The sequence below is a fragment of the Ciconia boyciana genome, chromosome 2 (assembly GCF_034638445.1).
Source record: "Ciconia boyciana chromosome 2, ASM3463844v1, whole genome shotgun sequence".
Classification (NCBI taxonomy): domain Eukaryota; kingdom Metazoa; phylum Chordata; class Aves; order Ciconiiformes; family Ciconiidae; genus Ciconia; species Ciconia boyciana.
Genome location: NC_132935.1, coordinates 23967951 through 23994247, shown reverse-complemented (window position 1 = coordinate 23994247; position 26297 = coordinate 23967951). Strand labels below are relative to the sequence as shown.

The 26297-nt window shown below is 38.5% G+C and overlaps 1 protein-coding gene across 3 annotated transcripts in view; it reads right to left on the bottom strand.

Moving 5' to 3' along the window:
- RNF19A (ring finger protein 19A, RBR E3 ubiquitin protein ligase) overlaps positions 1–26297 on the bottom strand; it is a 60727-nt gene that overhangs the window by 18879 nt on the left and 15551 nt on the right. For all 3 annotated transcript variants that reach the window (XM_072852113.1, XM_072852116.1, XM_072852115.1), the window contains one exon: positions 2355–3109. In XM_072852113.1, coding sequence (XP_072708214.1) covers positions 2355–2971 — 617 coding nt within the window. In that variant the 5' untranslated portion in view covers positions 2972–3109. The remainder of the gene's footprint in view (positions 1–2354; positions 3110–26297) is intronic.

Sequence of the window (26297 nt, the reverse complement as noted above, 5' to 3'; positions counted from 1 at the left end):
CAGCAAGGTGAGACCCCAGTGCTGCAGCAGGCTCCCAGCTAGGCACATACTAGTTTGCCAGACGGTGTTGCAGAAGGCCAAATTTAAAAAGGTAACTGTAGGATTCATACACAGGTATTTCTCTTGCTGGAGGCAATACTGATGGTCTCTCTTTTGCTCAAGTATTATGTTTTTTTTTCCCAAAAATGTTTTAGATTAACTTATGCTGAACACTCAACCCCCTCTGCCCAACATATTTGAAGGTGCTAAAGGTTTCAAAAGTGATCAGGAGAAGGATGGGAAAAAGACAAAATGTGATCGCACGAGCTCGTTTCTTTAGGATGACAACCATAAAGAATGATCCCGCTGAGAAGTATCCAAGTAACCAACTTCATCAGATTTTACAGTAGTGATGAGAATTCAGTGAGGGGGTATTATCTGTGTATTAGAAACAGACTCCATCTATCACTGTGAAGCATTTCCCTACCACATGAAATATATTAGGAAAAAGTTGTGTTATCAAAGGTACCATTAAGGTCACCCATACAGTACTAGTTTGTTCCCCTCACACAGAAACATTGCCAGGCAGCTAAACTATGCCAATATACTGTGTTTTCCACAGGATTCCACCCTGAGAGTAAGGACCATGCAGTAGGCAGTTCTGGAGCAGTGATTTAAATATTTTCTGTATACCAATACATTGCTGTGGTCCCACACAATTGCATGGAACTTCAACTTCACCCTGAAGACCCACTTTTTTTTATATAATGGTATCATCTATAGCAATTATCATTACTGTTTCTGACCATTTAAAGATACTTAAGATTTTTTTTAAAACACAGATGAGAAAACTGAGGCACAAAAAATAAGCAAGGTGAAAAGCCTCCATTAAACAAATCTGTCTTAGTCTACTTACTGAAGTACTAAAGAAGTATCTGAATCACTGAAACATGGTTTAAGAGAAAATGGTTTAACAGTTCTTACATGCTTTCCCCTTACCTTGAGTAACAACAGTTTGTCCAGAACACAAAAACTCAGGGGAACTTGAGCAAAGTATACTTCTGATTATCAAATAATGCCTTCTAATGGTTGTTTTCTTTTGCAGTATTGAAATATGAAAAGCAAGCTGTACTGGTTTTGTCCACGTGACTGTTACAAGCTCATGCAACCAATCCATCTCTCAAGTCATTTTTCCTTTTCTGCTCAAACTATACCACAGCAACACCATCTGCTTTGGACCAGAGGACCTAAGAAACCATCACCTTTCCAGTCCCTGCTTTTGACCTGCATTAGCGAATTCAGTTTCACTTAAAGTACGAAAGTAAAACTGTATTTCAAATATGTTTCTTAACATATCATTTAAATTTGAAAGCCTCCTAAACATCAAGTACCTGAACTTTAATATTGGAATATTTAATCTACCTAATAGTCAGTCCTATTTTGTTTTTTCTCTTCCAACATTCTTCCTTTTCTTCTTTCTACTTATTGCTCATTTGTGAGGCTTTGAAACAGAAATGTCATCTTCTATGAGTTTTTAGTGTGCACGGCACATCTGGATCGCAGTCGTAGCTATAACCTTTAGACATTATGGTAACGCAAACAATCTCTAAAAAAGCAGCTTGCTGAAGAATGGCATTATGAGACACCAACAGCAGAAAAGCATGATGAGCTGCTCAGTAGTAATCAGCCTACTCACATCAGAATTCAGAATGGTTTCAGAACTGTTTAAGTATTAAAGCAACGTTAAAACATTACGTTCCTCAGATAAAAAGCAGGAACAAGCTGATTATTATCTTATACCAGAATCCTGCTGACAGGCAACAAGTGGTGTGTCAACCAGCCACAAGATAGAAGATACCTGAAGCTGGAGAGGCCTTTTTATTGAAAGAAAACCTTCAATCATTTTTCACAGTTAAAAAAACCCCCCAAAAACTGAAATACCCACTGTGCTTTAACAAATGGACTAAGTTAAAGGTACAGTCACCAAATTTTCAATTCTCTTTAGTCTGAGCTTTTCACTGTTGCCTTGGCAGTGTAACATCTGAGGTTTTTTACCTGCTGTAGATACATAGCAACCACCTACCAATAAGTTTCATGACATTGCTGAAATTCCCTCTGTGCAGAAAAAAAAATCCTACTTGAGAAAGGGTTTTATTTCGGAAGGTGGGTTGTGGTTTAGGGGGTCTTTGTTGTTTTGGTTTTCGTTTTCTTTTGTTTTTTTTTTTTTTTTTAAAGAGAATTCTGCCTGCTACCTACTCATACAACACATAACAAAATGGTAAAGTAAATCAATTAGCTTTTCAAAAAGCGTAACACTATGAACATTACCTATTTATGCTGTCACTTTTTTGCAGATATTGGGAAAAAATACATACCCACAATCTGGAGCTGGGCACCACCTACAGTCAGGATCCGCAACCAGCCATCGCCTAAGCATAAACTCTTCGTATTTTTCCATCAAGATGTCGTCATTTAATATCAAACGAATATCATGAGGATTAAATCGTTCTGAGCATTCTGGACAGCTAATATTAACTCTGCTCTCGGAGATTTCTATCCGGAGATACTGACGCAAGCAATCCACACAAGATCTATGGTGACAAGTCATTATCTCCGGGAACCTGTCCTTGGAGTGCCGCAAAAGGCACAAGGGGCATTCCATGAAGTCTCCACTTGGTTTGCTGCTAGAGGTTGTTCCATTATCGGAAGAGGTACATGTGGAGAAAATAGAGTTCTTGTCTGTACACATTTCTGAATGAATACTTTCAATACTTGCAATTCCATCAACACCTCCATTTAAATCCCTAGACTTGCGTTTCGTGTCTTTTTTCCTCCGAAAAAGAGAGCCCAATGAAATTCTTCTTTTCTTTGGTGCCTTTTTAACTGACGGCAAGCTCACAGAGGAAGCAGAAGACTGGAGGTCCCGATCAGAGCCCATTTGCCGATGTAAACTCATGTCTAGGTCACTCATCAGAAATGGGTTAAATTTCATATACAACCCTAATCATTTTTAAGGATCAAAATAATAGATTCAGAGGATACAGGCATATTATTATGTAATCCAGTTTGAGAGTCTTCATGCAGAAAATTCACATGTATCCGCTTCCAGCAAATTCTTCAGAGGAATTCCCTATATTAGGAGGAAAGATGAAAAAAATGATAGATTAGAATCACATCCATCACTTTTGGTTCTGAAAGATCACAGCACTCTGATGACCTGTTATTCATATTACTACCATCTTCTCCTCACCATCTGACCCAATACTTCTTTCTGTCAGCTTTTTCTATCCTTTACATACTTCTCATCTCAACAAGCCTGAAACTTCCCTGTGGTCAAGGAATACCTTTGTTACACTTAAGCAGTGCAGAGAATGGCATCTTCACTCCCCTGCTTCCTAAGGGGGGTGGCGTGCGTGTGCGTGCATGCATGTGTAGAAATGACCATAACCCAGGGTGACAACTAAGTAAATGTATAACAAGCTCTTCTATAAAGCACAGTAACAGGCTTACAGCATTGGAAACTTTTCCATTTTCTCTACCTTACATTTTCCACACATGTGATAAGGTCATGTACAAACCCAATATAGTTAATTAAAAGAAACTAAAGATTATTGTGTGTGTTTTGAATCCATTTAGACTGCCAGCAGAAATTAAGTCACTGTGGCTAAAGAGCTCAAGATATTCTCAAAACCTAAGGGTTCTCAGAGAAGTATGCAGATGCATATTTATAATGTAAGGCACTTGAATATTTCAGGAAGCAGAACTGCAGAGTGAGTGACAGCCAACACTGTCTTGCCCTTCAACTTCCATATTGCAATTCAACCAAAGACTAGAGTTAAGGTGATGACATTTGGATTTTTCATCATACTGATTTTTAGTTTTAAAAAAGCCCAAAACCCAGATTCCCATCACATATCAAGCTTCAATTATTCCCTGTGTACAAGATGACAGCAATTACTTCCTTCTGTCCCTGTTGCTTAACTGACTGGCTCCAAGAGGGGAGAGAAAGGAAGGTGTTTTCCTGTTTTCCGCCGACAGAGGAGACTGCTACAAGTGACAAATCACCTTTAACAAAAAACACCAACTTCCCCCAAACATGCAAATATTCCCACTTCTTGGAAGCTTGATTGTACAAGAGGTATTTTTCTAACTCTCAGTGAGCTGCTTCTGTAATAGAGGAATGAGAAGGCACTTCTTATGCGACATCAGTGTTGCGTATCCAGATGCAACTACTTGCTGGCACCATTTATTTCCTCAGTGTTTCCTAACTTACCTCCCAGAAAGGGGTGCACTGGGTTTCTACGATTTTACCACAGGAGGACAAAATCAGAAACTGGATACTAAAAATAAGTCAAAAGGTAGAAAGAAAGGAATGTAGAGGGCCACTGATGATGATACAAAAATATAATTTCTAATTTATACATCTTGGTATGGAGAAGACAAACGGAAGCAAAAAACCAACACTGACTGAGGTGAATGCCTCTATCTACCAGAGCCCAGGCAGTCTGCACACCAGCTAGAGAGCAGTCAAAAAACAACCGTGTGCTGCATGTCTCCGAGATGGGATCACTGAGATGACTGGGTCAAGACTAGGAAGTTTCAGAGGAAGACCGACCAGCAGCGGAAACAGGAATCCCTCTGCAAAGAGGAAACACAGAAATAGCCCACGGGTGCTCCAGCTTGCCAGAGCAATGCGTGCAGCAAACTCACTGCTGGGCCCTCTTCAGACTACTGTAGCTTGATATTATACATGTACTAGCAGGTAGCCAAGTCAACACTACTCGATTTATACTACCACCCAGTACAGTAGTACCCCACAAGAATACCACCTTCCTCAAGTGTAAGAGTTTAAAATAAAAAAAAAAAAAAAGAAGAAAAAATAATCAACCAAAAAACCCCTCACATCTGCTGGTTTTGCTAAAAAGAGGTCTTACACTTTGGGCCACTAGACTTTTTTGGTTGGTTGGTTTTTAAGAAAAAATTTAAAAGCCACTATATTCTATTTTTTTCAAATGCTGACTTATTACTACTTTTTTTTTCTTTTTTCTTTTTTTTTCCTAATAAAGGAAAAATCTTACCTCTGCGGAACACTATTAAAAAAAATAAAATCTTATTTTATTCCCAGGGTCTAAAATAAAGCATATTTCAAGAACATAACATACTCTTCCTTCCCTCCTAAGGGAACATTTTCAGCCTAAAATCTAGTCAGAAGGAATCTTGGATGCTTTACCTGCTTCTGTTCCCAAAACAAATGTAATAGTTTTACAGCTGCTGTTTCTCATTAAATGAACTAAAACATTCCTTTATCTAAAGAAAAAAGGTGAAACTGAAAAAAGTGCTCAACAATGACAACAGAAGGGAACATCCTTCTCTCTAGGATCTTGGCATGATGTTATATCATAGATACATGCAGTTGGTACACGGCATCTGAAATATACTAGATACACAAATCCTATAGCCTATGGCTGATGATAAATTAAGTTTCTATGTCTAGAAGTGCAAGAATAACCTTGAAAGCATTATTATAACTACATACTCACTAACATTTGTATGTTCACACAGATACTACCAGGACAGTGGAAAGTACCATCCTCCCCAAGCCAGCAGAGTCCATGAACAACATGAACAGCAATCAAAGCACTTATTTCAGAATGCCCTTTTTTTTTTTTAAGAAAAAAATAAAATAAAAAAAGTAGGAAGTAAACACAGTAACACAGCCAAGCCTATGACTACAAGCCTTCCCCTCCTCCCTTTCTCTGGAGAGGAAAGAATGCGTATTACAGCATTTTTGCGAGTTCCAACAGATGTACAAAATCAAGAAATAGCAGCTCTGGTGATGAACCAGTTGTACTTTTTTTTTTTTAATAAACAAAGATTCTCCCATGTTCTAAAGAAAGAGACCAGTACGTCCTATAGCTCTCTTTGCGTAATGGGATCTGATAAGCAGTCTCTCAGAAATAGCAGATTGCTCTTCTAAAGAAAATAGTTACATCTTTTCGGATTTTTGAATAGAGAAGTTGCCAGTTATTTCAGACAATCATCAATTATGCTCTCTAGATTTAAATGCATAAAGCTAATTTTAAAAGCCATACTCTTCCTTATATAGTAATTTCGGATTGCCATTTTAGTGACGTTCAAAGATGACTTTGCTGAAGTGAAAAGATTCAGCAGATGACTTATTAAAAATGAAAGATTCATATTTAGAAAAAAAATGAAGACAAACGTTACAATGCTCATAATGATCAGAGCTGTACAAAATCATAAAAGCCTTACTAGCACAATCTGGAGCACTGGCCAGTTCTCATGTTGCCCAACCCAACACAGCATCTGCATGTTTTTGCTGACAAAAAGAAGGAAAAAAATACTTGATTCTGTACAGCAAGAGAACACAACGTCTGTATTATTCCAGTAACAATGAGTCCACATGAAGGAGATACGCTGTGTGAAAAAAATGGAAGCTCTGAAATCAAAAGACTTGAAACAAGCCGAGACACACAATTACAGTAATAACAACAATCTGATTTCGAGAGGCAACATTCATTGCAAGTGCTGCACCACTCTCATTGACCAGTATAAAATCTGTCAACATACAGAAGACACTAATATGAGCAACAGCAAAGGGATATAAAAATCACACACAGAGTATAACTCCTAAAAATGTAAGTTCACCACTGTCCTCAACATTTCCTCAAAAGCACTTACAGACTACAGAAAAACCATGTTTCTGGCTTCCTGCCATGCCTAAAGCCCTACCACAAATCCAAATTCCAGCCATGCTTTGCACTCTGCTAACGCCACAGACTACCACAAAACACCAGCTGCCACAGCACAAACACACCTTGTCGTCTGAAGATTTACAAAAGCACAAATGACATTTACAGATGTAAACTCACGTAAAGCTCAGTACGTAACTGCTATCTGTTCCTTCAGTAACCCTTCCTAAACTGTTTGGGGAAACATAAAAAACATCCAGTTAATTTCCTTCTATAATTCTTTTTGACCATGCTGCTTTAAGTAAATGCTATCGCTAACCATATAATGGAGGGGGAGGGAAAGGAAATCGGAATAATCTTGCAAAGGGAGAAGTTTTCAACTCAGAGGTGACTAGGATGAAAAATATCTTCTAGTATGGCTCCCCATGACATAACCTTTGCTTGTCTCATCTTACCAATTTCAAAACTTCCAGGAAATGCACTAGGGCAGCTGAGTATAACCCTACTGATTTTGCAAGAAGAGAGCAATAAAGCCCTACTTCCATAAGCCAGCCTGCTGCAGGAGACTAACTCCCTCATGCTCTTAACTGTCCTCCAAACACACCAGAGGCACAAGCTCAACCTGCTGCCTGCTCTTCCATTACACCTGGTGTACAGGAGCAACAAATAAGGGAGTCTGCCATCAGGACAAGCACCTTCACACACGTTTGCAAAAAGAAGGCAGGCTTAAACATTTGTGTAGGAAAGGAGAAAAAACACCATAAACATAGCTGTAGCTACATCCTCACTAAAACCCTTAAACATTCCCTTATGTCATTGGTGCTTAAATGGCAAATTTAGACTTTTCCTGTTGCAAATGAACACTCTTCATTTTAGGCATTTGCTCCTCCTGACAATTTAACCAAGCACCAACTTTGTGTTAGCTATTTTTTTATTAAAACTGATTACTAACAGCTTCCTTCTCTGACATCTGTAATTCCCAACATATATACTCTGTAGCTGCTTTCTGAGATGCACTGCTCCAACTTAAAGAGAGCTGTAACAAAAAAAAAACCCAGAGCTTGAAGTTCATCCACCAACAAGGCATTACAGATCTGAAATACATTTCTGCCTCCCTCTTCCAATGAGCACCTCCTGTCAATCACATGGTATCCTGGAATTTCTAAGCTATGATGTTCTTAAGATAGAGGTATCTCTACACATCGAAGAGAGGCATTGAAAACATGTTTTCCTTTTCATTTACTCCATAGTGTAAGAACTGTAAAAATAGTGGAATAGAATGTAAAACAAAAATATGAAAAAGCTTAAGCTACTGAATTAAATACCAACACAGAATTTTAAAACAGTGATCAAGATTCTCGTTTCAATGGGCATTCTTTAAATGTCAATTCATTCCACAGAATCACAGTCTTGTATAGGCTAGAAAAGACCTTTAAGATCATCAAGTCCAACTGTAAACCTAACACTACCAAGACCACCACTACACCACATCCATAAGCACCTAATCCAAACGTCTTTTAAATACCTCCAGGGATGGTGACTCCACCACTTCCCTGGGCAGCCTGTTCCAATGCTTGATAACCCTTTCAGTGAAGTAAAATTTCCTAATATCCAGTCTAAACCTCCCCTGGTGCAACTTGAGGCCATTTCCTCTTGTCCTATTGCTTGTTACCTGGGAGAAGAGACCGACCCCCACCTCTCTACAACCTCCTTTCAGGTAGTTGTAGAGAGCGATAAGGTTTCCCCTCAGCCTCCTTTTCTCCAGGCTAAACAACCCCAGTTCCCTCAGCCACTCCTCATAAGACTTGTGCTCTAGACTGTTCACCACCTCCACAATAGTTTTAAAATTGGGCGGAAAAACCCAAACACTTTTGCCTGAGGATTTTGAAAAGAATATACCCCTACTCGCTTTACACATGCCTCAGGTTCAACTAAAAATCTGGCATCACTAAGAGTTAAAACAGAGTGAGGAACAGTCTGAAAGAGCTTAACAATTTTGACAGCTACCTGCTTCTGTAGCACTATGTCCCATTAAAAAACCCCACCACGCTCATGTCAATGCACATGGTGCCAGAGTATGCTAGGACTGTTACTTGGTTTAATCACAGATGATTTAGTACAAGCAGAACCAACACTTTGCAACTTGCAAGTAAACAAATGGAAATTATGTTGAAACAACAAAGGCTCTGGTAGAACCTTTATATGCACTAAGCTGAAAAATAAAATCCTTTAATGGTAACATAATGCAGCATAGGTGAAATGCTTAATTGCAACAATTAGGAGAATGCACTTATGACTCCTTCAATGCATTTCCCCTCAAAAACTAAAATTAAGAATAGTAACATTTTCCATTTAATGTTTAGAAGACTGTAAAGATATTTAAATCTAATTTGTGTGTGGTTTTTTGATGTCTTCTAACTTTGATTTCTAATAAAAGGTGAAATTAAAGGGTTGATACTATTTGGATTAAACTGAAAAGTTTATTCTATAAAAGAAAGCTAACAAATTTGTATCAGAAGATTTCTCAAGCTTTTAAATTTAACCCAGACCTACAGATACTTATCAAACATTTACAGTGTTTTGTTACAGCATGCCAGGGTACAAAAACATAAAGTCAAAGTGACTTAAAACAATTCACTTAAACTGAGCTGCATACAACTACTTTAAAAATATACTCACGTAAGTTTTACTTAATTATGTCTTTTCTCTTTTGAAAAAGAGAGCACCAGTACGGTAGTTTACATTTTACAAAAGTGATCTAAGCAAAAAGTAATTCTTATCTTTCAGATACTTCTGCAGGAAGATATCTTTACTTTCCTGTCCTGCTTGGTTCTAAGAGTCACATATGTGAATGCTTCTCTTAAAGATGACCATTTGTTATGAAAGTTACCAGAGTTGCTTCTACTACTAGTAAATCTTTTTCAGAGTGAAAATTACTTGATCATTTAGTTAATTAGGCTCTCATTTCTTTATGCTTACGATGGACTACTGATAGCTGCACAGAGGCCATTATTTCAAAAACAGGACTCCCAAATCCACAACTGATCAAAGACAAGCTTTTCAAAACCTTCAGAAATCTGCCATGTCAAGTCTCAAACTTTACACATCACCTCTAAACAACAGAAGAACAGCTTCGGTGAAATAATTTCACTTTTTTAATTTAGGCAAATTCAAAAGACTAGGAGTTGAGTTGCCTGCAAGTACTGTACCAAACATTCACTCACTAATTTCACATTGGAGCTTGCAGCAGGCTCAGTGAAGGTGCTGACAAGATCTGGGACATGCTGCTATCAGCACAGAACTGGTAAGCAGAACAGAGTAGGGCCCTTATCCCTAAATTGAAAGGAAGTTCAACCCTCTGGGACATGCCAGCTTGACACACATAGGCCATTAGACCAGTGCCAAGTGAGAAACAAGGGATCTTCCAGGAGCAAAAGGACTTGCTTTAACATATGGGAGTTTCTATAATGCAGAGTCAGTTTACTTTAGGAAAGTCTTTTAATAATTAGTGTCTCTAAACTGATCCTATGTAATGCCTTGTTAACATTAAACAAAAGACTATTACTAGATACCAAAAGCAGACAAAAGGTTAGAGAAACTCCCTCATCATATGCGACCCTTTCTTTTCAGCTGTTAATCTGCACTTCAACTAGGATGTTCACTAAAGCAAGAACAAGACTGCTATTTATTTGTAGAGCACCCTTCGATAAACATTAAAGTTGATGAGAAAAAACATAATGTTTATGTCCAGATTATTGCTGCATGTTCTGAATCATGTTGTAAAAACCCCCTGATATTAATGGATACTATTATACAAGAATTTAAGTGAAAAGCACTTGTGAGGCAGAGATATTTTGATCTCTTTGAAATCTACATACCATACTGTTACCATGTCCCAGTTTATTCTGATTGCACTTTATTTTTCCTTAAAGTCCTGTGTCAATTATCTGGAAATTCTATTTTCACTTACAGAACAAAGCAATATTGTTTGTAAAACAATGAAGCAAACAGACAGACTATGAACCCGCTTGGGCTCAAAGCCTGAGACAGTCAGACTGACCGGGCATTAAAATCAAAAGATTGACAGTATTTAAAATACACAGAAGCCTGCAGAGTACACACTGCAGAATTGCCAAAAGTTAACTGATACACAATGTTCTATTTTAAAATTCACAATGGTATGTAGAACATGACAAACCAATCCTGAGAGCTAGAAAAATCTTCAACAGCTTATTTAAAACAAAAAACCAAACAAAGAGTTATGCTTCTTCCTTAGAAATTTATGTGCAATACATCTTGTATCATGTGTCCATGACAGCTGCTATTAGGAAAGGAAGTCTTGCAAGCTGCTCAACTAATTCTGAAAGTCTCCGAACAACTGATTGCCAACTCCAGCAAAACTGTTCCTCTTGCAGATAATGCTTGTAAAGAAGAGAGTGCACTTAAAGCACCTCCCCTCAGTCTGGTTGGTTTTTTTTTTCCCCCATCACCATCCTTTCAAATCCCAAAGGAACATACCATAATCAAACAAAACTGCTTACAAGAGAAACATCTTTTCCTCTACGATTCAAATGTTCAGTAAAAGATTTCATCAGCACTTTCATAAGCAAGGTCAGCCATGGTAAGATGGAGCCCCTCTTAAGGGCCCACGTTGTACTTTTGCTAACAAATGGTCAACAGGCAAGAATTCCTTAAATTCTAAAAACATTAATTTTCCAAACCAGCAGCATTAAATCTGCGTATATTGAGTGCAACGTTTGACCAAAGCTAAGAACTCAGTGGAGAGATGCTTTCTATTTGTGAATCTCCAGGCTTACATCTGTTGCAAATAAGGCTAACGGGATAAATTTTCCCTTATCTAACTCAGCAGAGCAGTCTTAGTTCAACCATGCACTCACTCGCTGTGTCGAAAGCTTATCCTACGCACTGTAGTGCATTACTGTAAGCAAATGTACACCAAATTCAGCCAACAGAAACCAAAGCCTTGGAAACACGGGGTGGGGGGACAAAACATCACCAGAACTTTTAACTATTTTAATCCATTAATCATTAAAATCCTCACACTAGCACAATTTTTTTCCTTGTGTAAGTGATGGGAATGTATTCTCTTTGTGCAATGATGGGCATGTATTTTTACTTCTGAATACTGTGGAGAGATTTATTTTTATATATACATTGAAGTAATGCTCTAAAACATCTGACTAGCTAGTGGTCTGGAAGGTAGAAGCAACACTAAGGGATTAAAAACTGCACAAGCTGCCTACGCACAAAAAAAAAGTTTTAATCTAACTGTATTAATACTTTCATTTAAACTAAGCACTCTTTCTGACCATCAGCTGAAAAGAAAATTAGCCTCTATGAACAAATCATTCAAAAGATTGACAAATGACTGTTTGACCTGCCTGAGACAAATACAAATTCCCATAAACCCAAAACCTTTCCCATCTGTAAAAATATACTGTAAATTCTGCTTTTAAAATCCTAATCATCTGTAAGCGCAGTCAATATAAAAGAACTAAGCAACTTAATTCTGAATTTGATCTTCTGAGAATGCCTATATGGTATGAACAGATCCAGATACTTCATCAGTGCAGTCTTAAGAAAAGCATAAATGAAACAAAGTAAATTATCTGGCAACAACAATAGCAAAATAATCCCAAAGCAAATTTTCAGAGGTTTTTAGCTCTATATTTATTTTAGTTGAAAGCATGTATTCCCTACTTTTGGTTTTACTCCTTAAAACTACTGCGGAATGATACCTCAGAATTTCCTGAAGCTGCTTTTTATTCTAAACTATACATTGCAAAATAATCAGAGTAAATATATACACCAGTGAAATAATATCAGAAAGTTTTGTTTCCTGCAGTGTGACCAATCCTGCAAGCGGAAAACACTGGAACACTCCTGAATGCTGAGATCATTCCTACAGAAAAGCTGCTCCAAAATGAAAATAACCAACAGTCACAAATTTCCAGAATACGCAGATGTAATTTCAGGTCTGTAATTTTGCCCGATCAAACAGTAATGGCTACATACTGAATTCTGACAAGCTTTTGTTTTCAAGCAGTCTTTAAAGTTTGCCCCACTATAAAAACAAACCAGATAAAATGTACCAAGATAAAAGGTGGGACAAATATTGTAGTAGAGGGGTCTGAAACCAAGAGCAGGAGTTCTAGAGAGAGCACACAGACAGAATTTGAACAGCATACCAGAGAGACAGCAGCTTGGGGGGGATATATAAGAGGTAACAGATCTCAGTTCCTGGCTCCTATTGATTTTTAAATTCAGCAAGAGCCAGAGGTTTCTGTCTTGCACTGAGGAAAGATATTAACCAGCTGACTGGCAGCATCTTCCAGCTCTGTTTTTTCTCTGGCATAACCAACCTCTATTTTCAAGGCAGGGGAGAAAAAGAAAAAAAAAACCCAAACAACACGCACTGATCTTGAAATAGCTTTGCCTCAAAATAAGATGCGCTAGAAACTATTAATGGATTACTTTTTAATCCTCTGGTGCTATTTTACTAGTTTGATTAACAAAATGGATATACAGATATACTTTCAATAAAGCTTATAAAGTAAGCGAACTAAAGTAACTAAAAGGGAGTAAGTTAATAAGTTTTGAATTCTTCCAGTGAGATCAAGTTAGGCTGTGTTACCTTACCATGGGATAAGAACTTGGTCACAGTTTCTGAAAGCCACTGTGACAACTCACAGCAACTTACTAAGCCACTGTAAACTGACAGCACCTCAGCCCTTGAGAACTTAATAGCTACTGTGCATTGGTCTTGTTTGATGTAAGTCTCTTTACAGAGAAACTAATAATTTTGGTAAATACAATTCAATATAAAACTTTCAGAAAAACTTGGGTGACTGAGTGAATAATCCATGCCAGTCTATTCTAGCAGCAGCAAGTCCAGGATACAGACAGGAACTATGACAGTCTTCTGAACTCTGTTATGGCTAATGCCGTAACTGCTGAAACTGCCCTCAGGTCAGGTACAAAGTTACACCAGCGTAACTAACCGTTCCTGTTCAAGAAGCGAGATTAGTGCAAAACCTAGTATAACATGCCCAATTCTACTGCTGCCTGGCCTACGAATTTATTCTGTCAGTATGTTAACTGAAAAATACTGCATGGATGTATTTCAAATCACCAAGTCTATTTTTTGTTTAATGATAGCTCTGGTTAAAATGGTGAAATTTCAAATACAGACCAAGATCAAAAAAAAAGAATGAACAACTGAGAGAAAGAGACAAAAACAAAGACAGGGAAAGATCTAGCCAGGGAAACAAAAATACTCCATCCTGCCAGGAACACTGCCTCTAGCTTCCAGACAGGAAACACTCACTGCCTCCAGAAAAACCATTGGCGTCAGGAAATGGCAGAAGTACCACGAAACTTATCTTACAGCCGAACCTGATGTAGAACAAAAGGAGAACATTAGAAAAGGAAGGTAAAGACAAACCAACTGGCCATCAAACACACAGATCTTTGCTTACGAATACATGAGGTTAAAATTTCAGTCTTAGTGATGCTTCTTTAGGGAAAAGAATTAGTGGAAAGGATTCTTCCAGTCCTGCTGAAAATAAATAAATAAAAAAGACCAGGCTGAAACAACAGAGCCCATTCAGCATAGACAGGGCAAGAGAAGGGGAACGATCTAGCAGCCTTTACAGACAGACTCCACTAGCATTATAAATAGTGTAAACACTAGTTAAAAAGCACAAAGCAAGAAGCAGCTGAATGCTTGTCATTTAAAGTACATCTGATGCTGTACCTATGCTGGAAATACAAGATATGCCAACAGGAGTAGTTACTCTGCTAGCACAGTTATTCCACCTACAACAACATCACATACTATGTCAAAAAATATGTTATGTCAGCACACAGCAGGATTTAGCCATTAGGATTCAGTTGATGAGAGTTTTTCCCAAACATTTTTCACTGACAGCAACACAGTGTAACTGTAACATAGACTGGGGACTAAGCAGTTTCTCTATGCAAAAAACTGCTGTATCAAATGGCTACAAAAGTTAGTACAAAAACACCTGCTCATGGTTTTAAAGACTTGCTCTTGTGAAACTTTTAGTCCTCATTGCTTCGTGCTTGGATGCCATTAACGAGGCATTGGGGGAGTTTGTGAATCCCCTGCAAGCCAATATGCATTAGCCAGAGGCCTGACAGTCCTGCATGTCAGGTGACGCTCTGGGTCACACGGTGCTGATGAAACCTTGGCAATGCTGTGACATTCTGGATTGTCAGAATGCTTCACACCAAACTTAAAAAAAACAAACCCAAAACAAAAAACAAACTCAAAGATTCCCTGCTGTGCTTAATACATTTAACAACAGAATACAAAGTCAGAAAAAAAAGCCACCAACCATGCATGGGACCTACAGTGATTTTCCTCTGCCAGTTGAGGAGTGCTGCAGCAGTGCTCAGTGGCACACTCAGTGAGCAACTGCCAGAAAGGAGAAAAATAAGTGTGGGTCAAGATGTATTTGCACTATTCTACTTACTCCATGGCTTACATTAGCCAGTTACACCTCCATTGCCAGGCCCCACAACACAGGGAGTATTTCAGAAATACAACTCCCCTGCCTGCAGGCTTTTGAGGAGGGATTACAAAGCCTTTTTCCCCTAACGCTTTCCCCCTCTACACACCCCCCACACATTTACACATGCAAACTCACATATTCTTTCTAACAAGTCTTTAAATACACTTTGTTGGATGTTACTTTTTCCCTCCACACAGCATTGTCTTAAACAGCTCTTTCTACACAATTATGGAAACATCATTAGTTAGGCCCCTTTGTGTGACAGACTGTGACACATCATCCATTTCAAACAATTACAGGCACAAAAGAAAAAAACGAAGCAAGCATAATGCAATTCCTAGAAAAGCTACTGTGCTTATTTTCTCCATTATTTAGAACAGCTAAACACTTTCTAATTATAGTCTCCAAACCAACCTGCGTTATTTCAGGTTCTGAGGTAAAACCATACTTTGTGGTTTTTAAATAGTAACACTGGTAATATGCCTTCAACTATACCCTTTTTAGTAAAACTTTAAAAAACCCAACACCTTAAGTCAGATTTAAAAGCTTCCTAGACCACAGAAACATCACATTTGGTAAACTGAATTAGTACAGAAGATGATGCCTCAGGCCAAGAGTACTTGTTAGTCTAAACCCAAAATATAATCCTCAAATGTCGGGATGATTTTTTCCTTTAAAAAGCAGAGTAAATAATTTGTAAACAATACAAAAGCTCCTTCTTGTATTTTTTAAATCAGCTGCAGTCCTCCAGCCTGACTTTGAATTCTGTCAGTGACATCCACAATTTTGCTCTGACGGCCTTAAATATAGCTCTCCTGAGCTGCTTGCATCCAGATAAATTTTAGATGAAGCAAGTATCTTAAATTGAATCTAACACACAGGCTTTCATATTTATTTCCAAGTCAAAGATACTTGTTTAATCAGCAATAGCAAAAATCAATGCTTTGCTCCTTTTAAAAATAGAACACCACTTTCTATGGCAGATCATAAATTCACCGTGTCTTTAAGTCCCTGCTTTCTTTCTACTTGCAAGTTAACTATTATGAATTTCAAATTGCAATACATGATTACTGATTTTTTTTTTTTTTTTTTGCTTAACTAAACCTGGTGTTAACACTGGAAAAAAATTCCTTGAGCAATACATGTAGTTTGCTTCTGAAAAATATCTTTACTTGGAACACCAGCAAAGAACTGTTACTGTAATCCCAGTTTAAAGAGCTAAAAGCAATATTCTGCAAGCCAGGACTGTCAGGCACAAATATTTACAAAATAATCTGAAATGTCTGTAATAAACAAATGGGACAATACATAGTTTGTCAAGTACATTTTCTACGCACAAAAGATACACACCGAGTAGCAGGCTACAAACACCATTCACAATGATCCCCCCCCCAACTCTGCTTCAATTCCAACATGCCATTATCGACACCAACCGGAGCGACTGAATGTGTGCAATGCAAAACCTCACCCCAGCTTTGCTGGCGTCAAAGTTTTCTTGCCAACAGATGCTTTTGAAGTAGTTACATAGCACAATGGAGACTTAATGCAATTCAGAGGTTGGATTCCTGAATCGGAAAACAAATGCAGAAGAGCAGGAAGAGGGGGAACACAAATTCAATTTTTCAGTCTGAGACTATGGCTGTATCAGGCACAGTCTCTCTATGTGACTGGCTCATTTTCCAGGCTTCAGGTAAATTCTCTGTATCAACCAGAGTGAGGAAGAGAACAAAGCAGTGGCGGTAAGAGCCGAGGAGGTCAGCTGAAGCAACCAGCTAAGCAGCGACCGGAGAGCAGGCAAGGCAGAGCTGCAGCCTGCTGCCTTGTTCGCGTCCTCTCGGCTGGTCACAGCAGCTCAGCAGGAAAGCAGCACAAGCCCTCAGCTAGCACACCTTGTCCCTTCGGGCCACACAGCCTGACCCAGACAGAATAAGGGCAGACAGCAGTGCATTTGTCATCTTTTCCATCTTCAAAAACAAGACAGATGCCTCAAGTAAGAAACATTTGAATTATTCTAAAAGCAGAAACTAGAGCCAAACCCAACAGTTTGTATACTCTGCAGATCACTTAAGACTAAGGGATTCCTGAAACTGCCTGCAGACACTGTGTCCATGATGGTGGCAGAATACCTTACACTGGCTATCTGGGGAATGAACAATAATACTAAGATCTCAAGAATTAACTCAAAAGCCTCCTCTATTCACTCAGCTTTTTACAGCTACCAGGGGTCACCTCTGCTCTAATCCAACACCAATAACATTCTGAATTTTTACTCAGAAAGGTAGCATTCACTCTCAGCAAGCCACACACAGACATGAAGGCACGTTCACAAGCGTGACAGCTCATGCCACAGATCCTCAAACTCAAGCCTGTGCGCAAAAGGACATTCGCAGTCACCTCACTGCACAAGGACCTTGCGAGCCATCTTCACACCTTACTCTCAGCTACCCACATACATTTATTATAAAAGGCTCCTCACTTCTATCATAGCTTCTGCCTGACATAGAACGAGTGTCACATGAAACAGAAGAACCTTCACAGAGGACAGCAATAGCTGAAACAGATTTAAAACGTGGATTTTACAAACCTGCACACGAACATTCAAGCATAACGACACTTAGCTTCCACAGCCACTGACAACATGACTCTGTTCTTGAATGAAAATCAGCTCCTGGGATAAAAATGAGCGTCTGACAGAGAAACCGGACAAACCAGAGATGATGTTGACATTTGAACGAAAACCAACCCCAAAGAGCTTCAAGTTTCATATTCACAAAGGGCCACGTCTGCCTCTAGATAACCCAATGACATTATCAAACATTACCTGGAGTTAACTGTAGTTTACTAAGAGATCCTGTTCCAACTCAGTGGACTGTGATCTGGGCAAACCTGTATTTGCGTTTGCCATCTCCCAGCAAGACCGGATCAGTACAAAATACCTGGACACAATGCCAGCTGCTCTTTGGAAAGTCCAGTTATCACAGCTTCCTTCCTCTCAGCTGTAAGGATCACTACACAGGTATAAATCCTAGGCTCTAGTCTCAACCCAGACCTTTCCTCTGGCTATTGAAACAAATTCAAAAAATGTGGTATGTTTTCTCAAGAGGGTGGGGGGGAGGAAACAGCCAGGGTAAAAAAACTGCAAAACTATTTAAGGTTTCAAGAGTGGAGTATTATTACCAGCTCCATTCTTCAGGCAGCACAGAACTGCCTACAGTGAAGGTGAAACACATCTGTGTGAGAGATTCATTTTTTCCCCAAGTCTGCTTTATAACGCAGGATGAAACTTCCACAGAATGAATAAATATCCTTGATGACTGTTTCGTATTTGATTTGAAATGTACTTCCCTAACCTTGTTACACTGCAATACGCGTGTGGTTTCCTTGCTACAGGTAGCATGAGACAAAAATGAATCATACGCTGTACCAGTGCCAAAAGAGAGACTAAAACAGGCTCAATCACTGTTATTGAGGAATGAAAGCCCCCTGCAAAAACTTCAGTTGCACATCTGTTTCCATTGCATGATCAACTTTTTCAGTGATTTGAAATTTAACAACTTTACCTGAAAAATAAGGCATACAAAATGTCAAAAAAGTTCTAGTAGTCTAGAAGTGAGACATTTTAATCAGGTCATTTTAAGATACACAAGTTGTTAAAATAGGAATTTTTATGATTTAATAGTTAATTAGAAGCTTCAAGTCTGTGATTCAAAAAAGTAGATATTTCGACAAATTTTATTCACTTTGCAAAAAATTGCAAATTTTTTACATTTCTGGTATATTAAGTCTGTTTTCAGTAAGGAGGGCTTATAGACTATTCTCTAACGAATTACTCAACACTGCATTTAAAAAAAAAAAGAAACTAACTGAAAAGTTATTCAGAAATTAATTCTGAAGTTCTTTTAGCTGCTCTTTCCTTCCTTTTTTTCCTCAAGTCTTTTTCCTGCTCACATCTTTTAAGATCACCATTATCAATAAAGGCATTCATGACAATTCCCTTTCTGTCCTTATTTCTGACCTTTTTGATTTGCAATCCCACTGTTCAGCACTCATCCTCAAATCATTCTACAGACTGAAAGCTATCAAATACTGGATTGAAGGAACATAAATGATTCCTCACTATTTTAAAGTTGTGTGCAACTACGGAAGTACTCTGCTGCAAAGTTTTAGCCAGTATTATTAAAGAATCCTCCTTAAAAGAGCAAAAGTGTTGTCACCCAGCAAAAGAAAATTGTCACCTTGTAGCTATCACAGTTGTATAACTGAGCGCGCTGTGCAATGTAATTTAAGGAAGCAGAAAGGCCAAGGCACATTCAAAAGGCTTCTAACATCAAAACAGGTAGAGAATATGAATAATAAATGCAAATAAACTAGAACAACAATCTGCCAAGTCAACTCTCATGTCACAACACTGTCTGAAAAGGAATTGTTCCGGCTCACATCGCAAGACTGTCATTATTTACTTACACTAGCAAGCCTTAACTCAAATTGGAATGTATGCTGAGTGCAGCCTTTTTAAATAACTGCTGGTCAGGCTGGCATTGTTTCATACGGGGAAGATAACAGCTATATTCAAAAAGATACCGCTTTGTTTAAATTCTGTTATAACTGGAGTAGTTTATATCTGCCCACACTTCCCCATTAGAGAGGTTACAGCAGCTTCAGCTACATTTGCAGCTTTTCAATGAAACAGCAAAGAGTTTGTGTCAGAAACAACTAGCAAGTTCTCAACAGCTTTCCCTGTCTGGGTACAATCCCTCTCCTTTCTATTTAATGTCCCCCAAATGCCCAGTCACATAGTCCAGTCACCTCTGGAACTGCAATCCTAGAGAGATTTGCGCTGTTGAGACAGAATGGGGGAGAGGAAAAGGAGAAAGACAGAAGAAACATGAAATGGGTGGAGTGAGAGATAAGCTACCAGAGAAGTCACAAGTCTCTACAACTGGCACGCTGTTGCAATATCAGTTGTTCACTAATTTCACCTCACCAATAACCATGTGGCATACAAATTACTGAGAGGAGGGAAAAGGGGGGAGGATGTGACACAATTTTTTCTCAGGACAGCAAGAAAAAAAACTACAAGTTTTTAGAAGTTGCCCTTTTTTCATTATTCTCTTAGCCTGGTGTAATATAATTGTGTAAGTGACATCTTCTACTCCCTCCTTAAGTCTGGCTTGATAACAAAGAAGGAAATTAATATACAGGCTTGGATCACACCTGTGTTTCAGCACTTGTGACAACTAGGGTTCCTACTTTAACTTTCTATCTTAGTAAGGATATCTTTTCTAATCCTTTTACATTTGTCTAGAGTATCAAAATACACCAAAAAAGCTGAGATACCAATTCTTTTTCTACCAACCAGGACAATAAAATTTTTGTATTAAGATGTTTTTTCATGTAGAATCAAGTATTTCCCATAGTGTACTTAACTATACCACATAAAAGTCCAACACAGCTATGCCATACCTGGCAGGAATTGCACAGCAAGGCTACCACAATCACATCTCAGGTGCCAATGTGGTTACAGGAGACAATCTTATCCTTCTTCTGCCCCCCAGAAAGTTGTTGCCCCAATAAATATGTTATCTGCTTCTGACACACAACATTATCAAATACTCTACAGATAACAGAGGCACACAAAGCTACACTAAGAACTGTTTGGACATTTAACATTGCACATTTGAGTGCTCAAAAAATAAGGATACCAGAATGCAAGCTGTCCATAAAAACTAAATTCAGCATCCCTCGTCCATCCACTTGATTGTGTAGTTGATGCACTGGAAGGCAATGCAAATGCTGGTCCAGTCTCAGCACGTATGATGGCTGCATGTGAATATCTGATCCTCATCACCACTTTCAGGGACATCAGGGCACCTCTTCCCCTGTCCACAACAGAGATCCAACTGCCAGGGTGCTAGCCAGGGTGCTGTAGGCAGATGTGGAGATTAAGTGGGGCCAGTTCCCCACCCAAGCAGCTAGCTACTTACTACAGGGGCAAGTTGCGAGTATAGCACAGGTAGGTGAACTCTTCGTGAGAGATGATGGGAGACTACCGCTATTTGGATCCCAGATAGTGCTCTAGCAGCCATTTCCAGGTCTTGGGGAGAAGGGCACCAAGCCAGAGGGAAGTATCCTAAAGGCTGGGTCTGGCTTCTGAACTTCCTGTAGGATCACACAGACATACTGATTTTTCTGGTGCTGGCCTCATTCCATGGATGGCTATTTCTCATTTCCCTATTAAATGAGGCCCCATAGCTCATGTATTGTACCTCTTTTGCTTTACAACAACATTATACAACACTGAATTCACAAATACCATACAAGTCCATAAGACATTTTTACCAGACTAATGGCTTCAAAAACATTAACAAATCAATCTTCAGAGTACTCCTGTGAAATCTTCATACTAATTCTGCAATGGAAGATTATTTTTCAAATTTGCAAAATGGGAAACAGACAACAAGGCTAAAACTGCCACCTGAAATAAGATTAAGATATTGCAGGCTACCAAAGTTGTAAGGCTGTTTTGTGTCCGTAGAGGATTACATAGGTTCAAAACTTATGCTGAGCACTGACAGCATTAGCTACCTGCAGGTAAACACCTGAATTTCTAAAGATGGGCATACAGGAAAACACACACCTAACTACTCTATAAGGGCCTTGCTCAACACCACATAAACACTCTACAAACAAGGCTACCACAGACTCCTCGTTCTAGCATTTCCTATCCCAAGTTTATACCCCAGCATGCTCCAAATAATGGGGCTGTTGTCTATAATGATTTAAATGTCAACAATATTTTTTTCTGTTTTTAGGGCATGAGAATGTTCTCTTACACAAATTTTATACAACTTAGTAATGTGCAGACACCAAATGAAAAGACTTAGCTAGCATTAGCTAGAATTAGTTTCTCTTTGAAACTTCTATCCCCATAACGGATTTGATTAATATTGGCCAATGGGTTTCTAAAGAGGAAAACAAACCTAAAAGAATGCCTTCTGTCAAGAAGAATACAGTCTGCTGCAGTGCTTTTTGAACTAGGTGTTGTGCAATACATCTCAGTGGAGGAACACAAGAAACTGTGAAATAAATCCATGCTCCTGCAACAGCAGACACAGCTTAGAGGGCTATCCAGGGCTAAGCTTCATTTAACCTTCCCATCCCTCCCTCCCCAGGAACCAAACCCACATGACACTGTGCTGGCCCAGATGTTGGCCAATACTTAGCAGGGGTTAAGGATAATACCTGTGAACAGTCCCTTCTTTCCTTCTATCATTTTCTTTTGCAGATGCTCAAGTTTGAGAGCTACAAAAATACAGGTATGGCAGGAGGGGAACAATAATGGGAAACCGGAAAAGCTATCATAAAAAGAAGGGAGATTTGATCTTAAAAAGTTTAAAAGCAGCTGTTTCAGTAGCTTCAGCCTTCCTCACCCTCAATTCCTCTACCCCAGCATGCAACCTTTTCTTCCTACTCTTCCTCAAGGCATACACTTTTCCTTCTCCCTCCTCCGTTGCCTATACCCATCACCTTTTCCTCTACCTCCTCTGAACTGGAGGTAGGCATCTCCCACTTTGTCTCAAGCCTCTCGACCTGGCAGAGAACCGAGAGCAGAGGAAGCATTCCCCCCTCTCACTTGGGTCTCTCATTACTGACTTGATGCCTGGCAGCTGGGAGACAAAATTTAAGTATGTCACCAATTGCTACAATGGCTGAAAAAGTCTGGTTGTATGTGAAATATTCAGGAATTTAGGTGCCACACCAACCAGTCCTTAAAGAAAACACTCAAAAGCATTTTCTAAAAATTTGCCATTCTTTGCAAGTTTTCACAGGGAAGGAATAAAGATGGAGCAAGGCTTCTCGGGGGGGGGAACAAAACAAAAAACAAGAGACAACCACCTCTGCTCCAAAAACACAGACATTATAACTTTCTCAGAGCAGTTGCAAGGGATATTTTTAAATAAGAAACCCTTCCTCTGCCTTCTCAGAAACAATATTTGGTGGGGGTTTTTTGTTTGTTTTAATATCCAAGTTGAGCCACAAAATATAAATGTTTCAGACCAATTACATTTTGCATGAAATATAATAAAAAACCTGAATGCCTGGTTTCATAATGTGAAGTATTAAACAATCTTATTCATACAAGATACTGTCAGTTCCAAGTATTGTATACACATACAGCCATACACTCCTAAAAAGATGAATTCTCTGTTGCTTACTTGATGATAGCAGCCTCAGTCAAAATTAATACCTATGAAGACCATTTCCATCATACACTTAGCATACGTGTAAGTGTATCTTTCCGTAGATAGCATAAATTCTAAAAACAAAGCATGAAGAGAAAGGATGCATTGCTCTTATTTTACAGACAGGAGGTCGAGGCAGACAGCTAACATGACCTGCTAAACTCTCACACAGACAATGCACAGAATTGCCTGACGACAGATAGAGGAGAACGTGTCTTATCTCACAGTTAGCCTGGGATCGCATGAACAGTCAGCCTCCTACATCTGAGCTACTAAGCATTAAGCCACAATAACTTCACAACTTGCACTCATTTGCCTGTACTCTAATATATGTAGCACACCAGTCCAGTCTCTCATCACATTGCTATCCTTAAAAACATTTATAAATCCCACCACTATTTGGAGCAGAAATAAAGCATGTTTTTTCCTCCCTCATACATATCCCCATAGTCTCTCTCAAATATCCATAGACTGTGCTAGTACAAAAAGATTATGTTTCTCCCTTTTATCCACTGCTCGTTTTACAGTACAATATCCTCCATACGACTGACATCACTGAAGAAAGAGCCCTTAAATTTTCCTTTGCTCAGCAAAATACATGGTCTGTAATGGCAGACTTGGAGGTAATTAATGCCATTCAAGAGTCCTCCTTTCTCATCCTTGAAGGACCCACATATCTAGAAGGAAAGACAATTACTTGATAAAAAAGGACAAAAACAATCCCAAAGAACTTAATCACATTTCCAGTACTAACTTCATAATCTATGACAGAAAAAGGTCAATACTTTTAGATGAAATTTTCTATAGTTAAGTACCTAATAAAACTTAATCTACACATAGAAAAGCTCACTATAAAAAGAATTTAAAAGATTGAAGGCCTTGCTTTTGCTTCTCCAAAGTGAAACAGTCTTCCCTGAGAAAAAAATATGTACAAGACCAAGCCTGCTATACTATCACTCAAACTAATTCTGAAATACAAGTTCAAGAAAGATTTAAATACTATACTACTGTAATCCCAAATTTAATTTAAAAAGCCATTTAAGCAATTACTTCATTTGATTATGTTTTGTAAAAGAAACTGCAAACTTCCAACTGTCTCCTAATTCATAAGTTTGTGAATTACAGCGTGAACTACAACATCATGAAAAAATACCCTGTTGGAAGTGCTTATCCTTTGAGACATTTGCCTGAAAGGGACAGGATTTAGCTTTTATGTAAGACATGCTCTTTTGCTACACCTTTAATATCAGTTGTATAAAGGCAAATCTATATTTTACTCAAACATTGTAAATCTCACAAGAATGCATTAAAACGTCACCATTTTAATACATTTCAAGATATCAGTAACCATGAGAAAAAACACCCTGTTATTTAAATAATCATCGACATTCCCAACTACCCTCAAAGTTCACCAGAATATAAGAACAGTTGCACTGGATTTTATGAGTACAGGATCCTGTCTCCAGAGCACACAAGACGCCATGGTGCAGATAAAAGGTGAAAGAAACCTCCCATTGGACCCATGCCCTAAACATGAACTCTTAACTTGCCAGACTGCTTTCAAATCCAAGAAGTAAGTTTATCTCCCTGCCAGTATGTTCTAGCACTTTCTATATTGCCATCCATATAAATAGCAAATCTCTCTCTCAGTGCTGTCAATCCCCAAGGGAGTCTATGGTAATGAGCTCAACAGCCTAATGAAACACAGATCAAAAAAAATTACTCCTTTAAAATCAGTATTTAATTTGCTACTAATCTTATGGAATATCTTATCACTCTCACATTATGATATGAGAACAGAAGTTCTAACTTATCCTCATCTGTCTCATATCTGAACAGAATTGCCACCTAGAGAGATGCGAAGCCTTGGAGCAGCGGGCTTAGCCGAGGAAGCAAGTGCATGACCAGAGACTGACAGAGGGAAGTACTGTATAAATCTTTGCATCATTTACAGATACATACAGTCACTTGTAATACAGCAAATTACATATGTTCTAGATTTACAAACAAACAGTTGAAGGATACTTATTTCTGCTTTTGTCAGTGCATTAGCAGAAAAACAGGAAATGAATCAGACTGAAATAATAAACCTTGAGAAGAAACACCACGAAATTTTTTGGTCTTACATAAGATTCATTCTTTTTTAAAGTGACAGGAACTTCAATAGACAAATTGATCTAAAAATCACAGTTTAATAGGTAGTAGAGTAACTGTGGATTGTTCAGAAAAGGAAAACAAATTTGTGTCTTTTTCTTTATTATGGCATATCACAGGGCTCTTCCACAGTCTTTCTGATGCATCACATTTTCAGCTGGCTATTGAATAAATGGAATTTAAGGGACCCATATATAAGTACACGGACTGATGGAACACTAGCCAAGATAAGAAAAGACAGGAGGGCTGCCAAATAAACATCAGTGCCAAATTACAGGGAACCCTTCATTTCTTTCCAGCTTTTCCACACAACAGGGTTTATTTTTAACAACTCTGGGCCTCGTTTTACAGATATGCTGTTGATACTGCATTTACATTCCACTAAGACTTCCTTCAATGAACTTTAAGAAATAAGATACAACGACAACAGCAAAAATTAACCTCAAGTTCTGAAATCACTTTCCCATGCAAGTGCAAAATCCTGTCCTCCTTGAGCACTGTTTCTTCTGGACTATCTCAACTCTTATTTAAGAGGAACAAAAATAACCATGTAAAAAAAAAAAGATAGAGAAGCCAAATATTCAAGAAAATGTCTTTCCACAAAAAATTAAGATGGCAGTCAAAATCCAGATTATTTTGACTCAGGATGT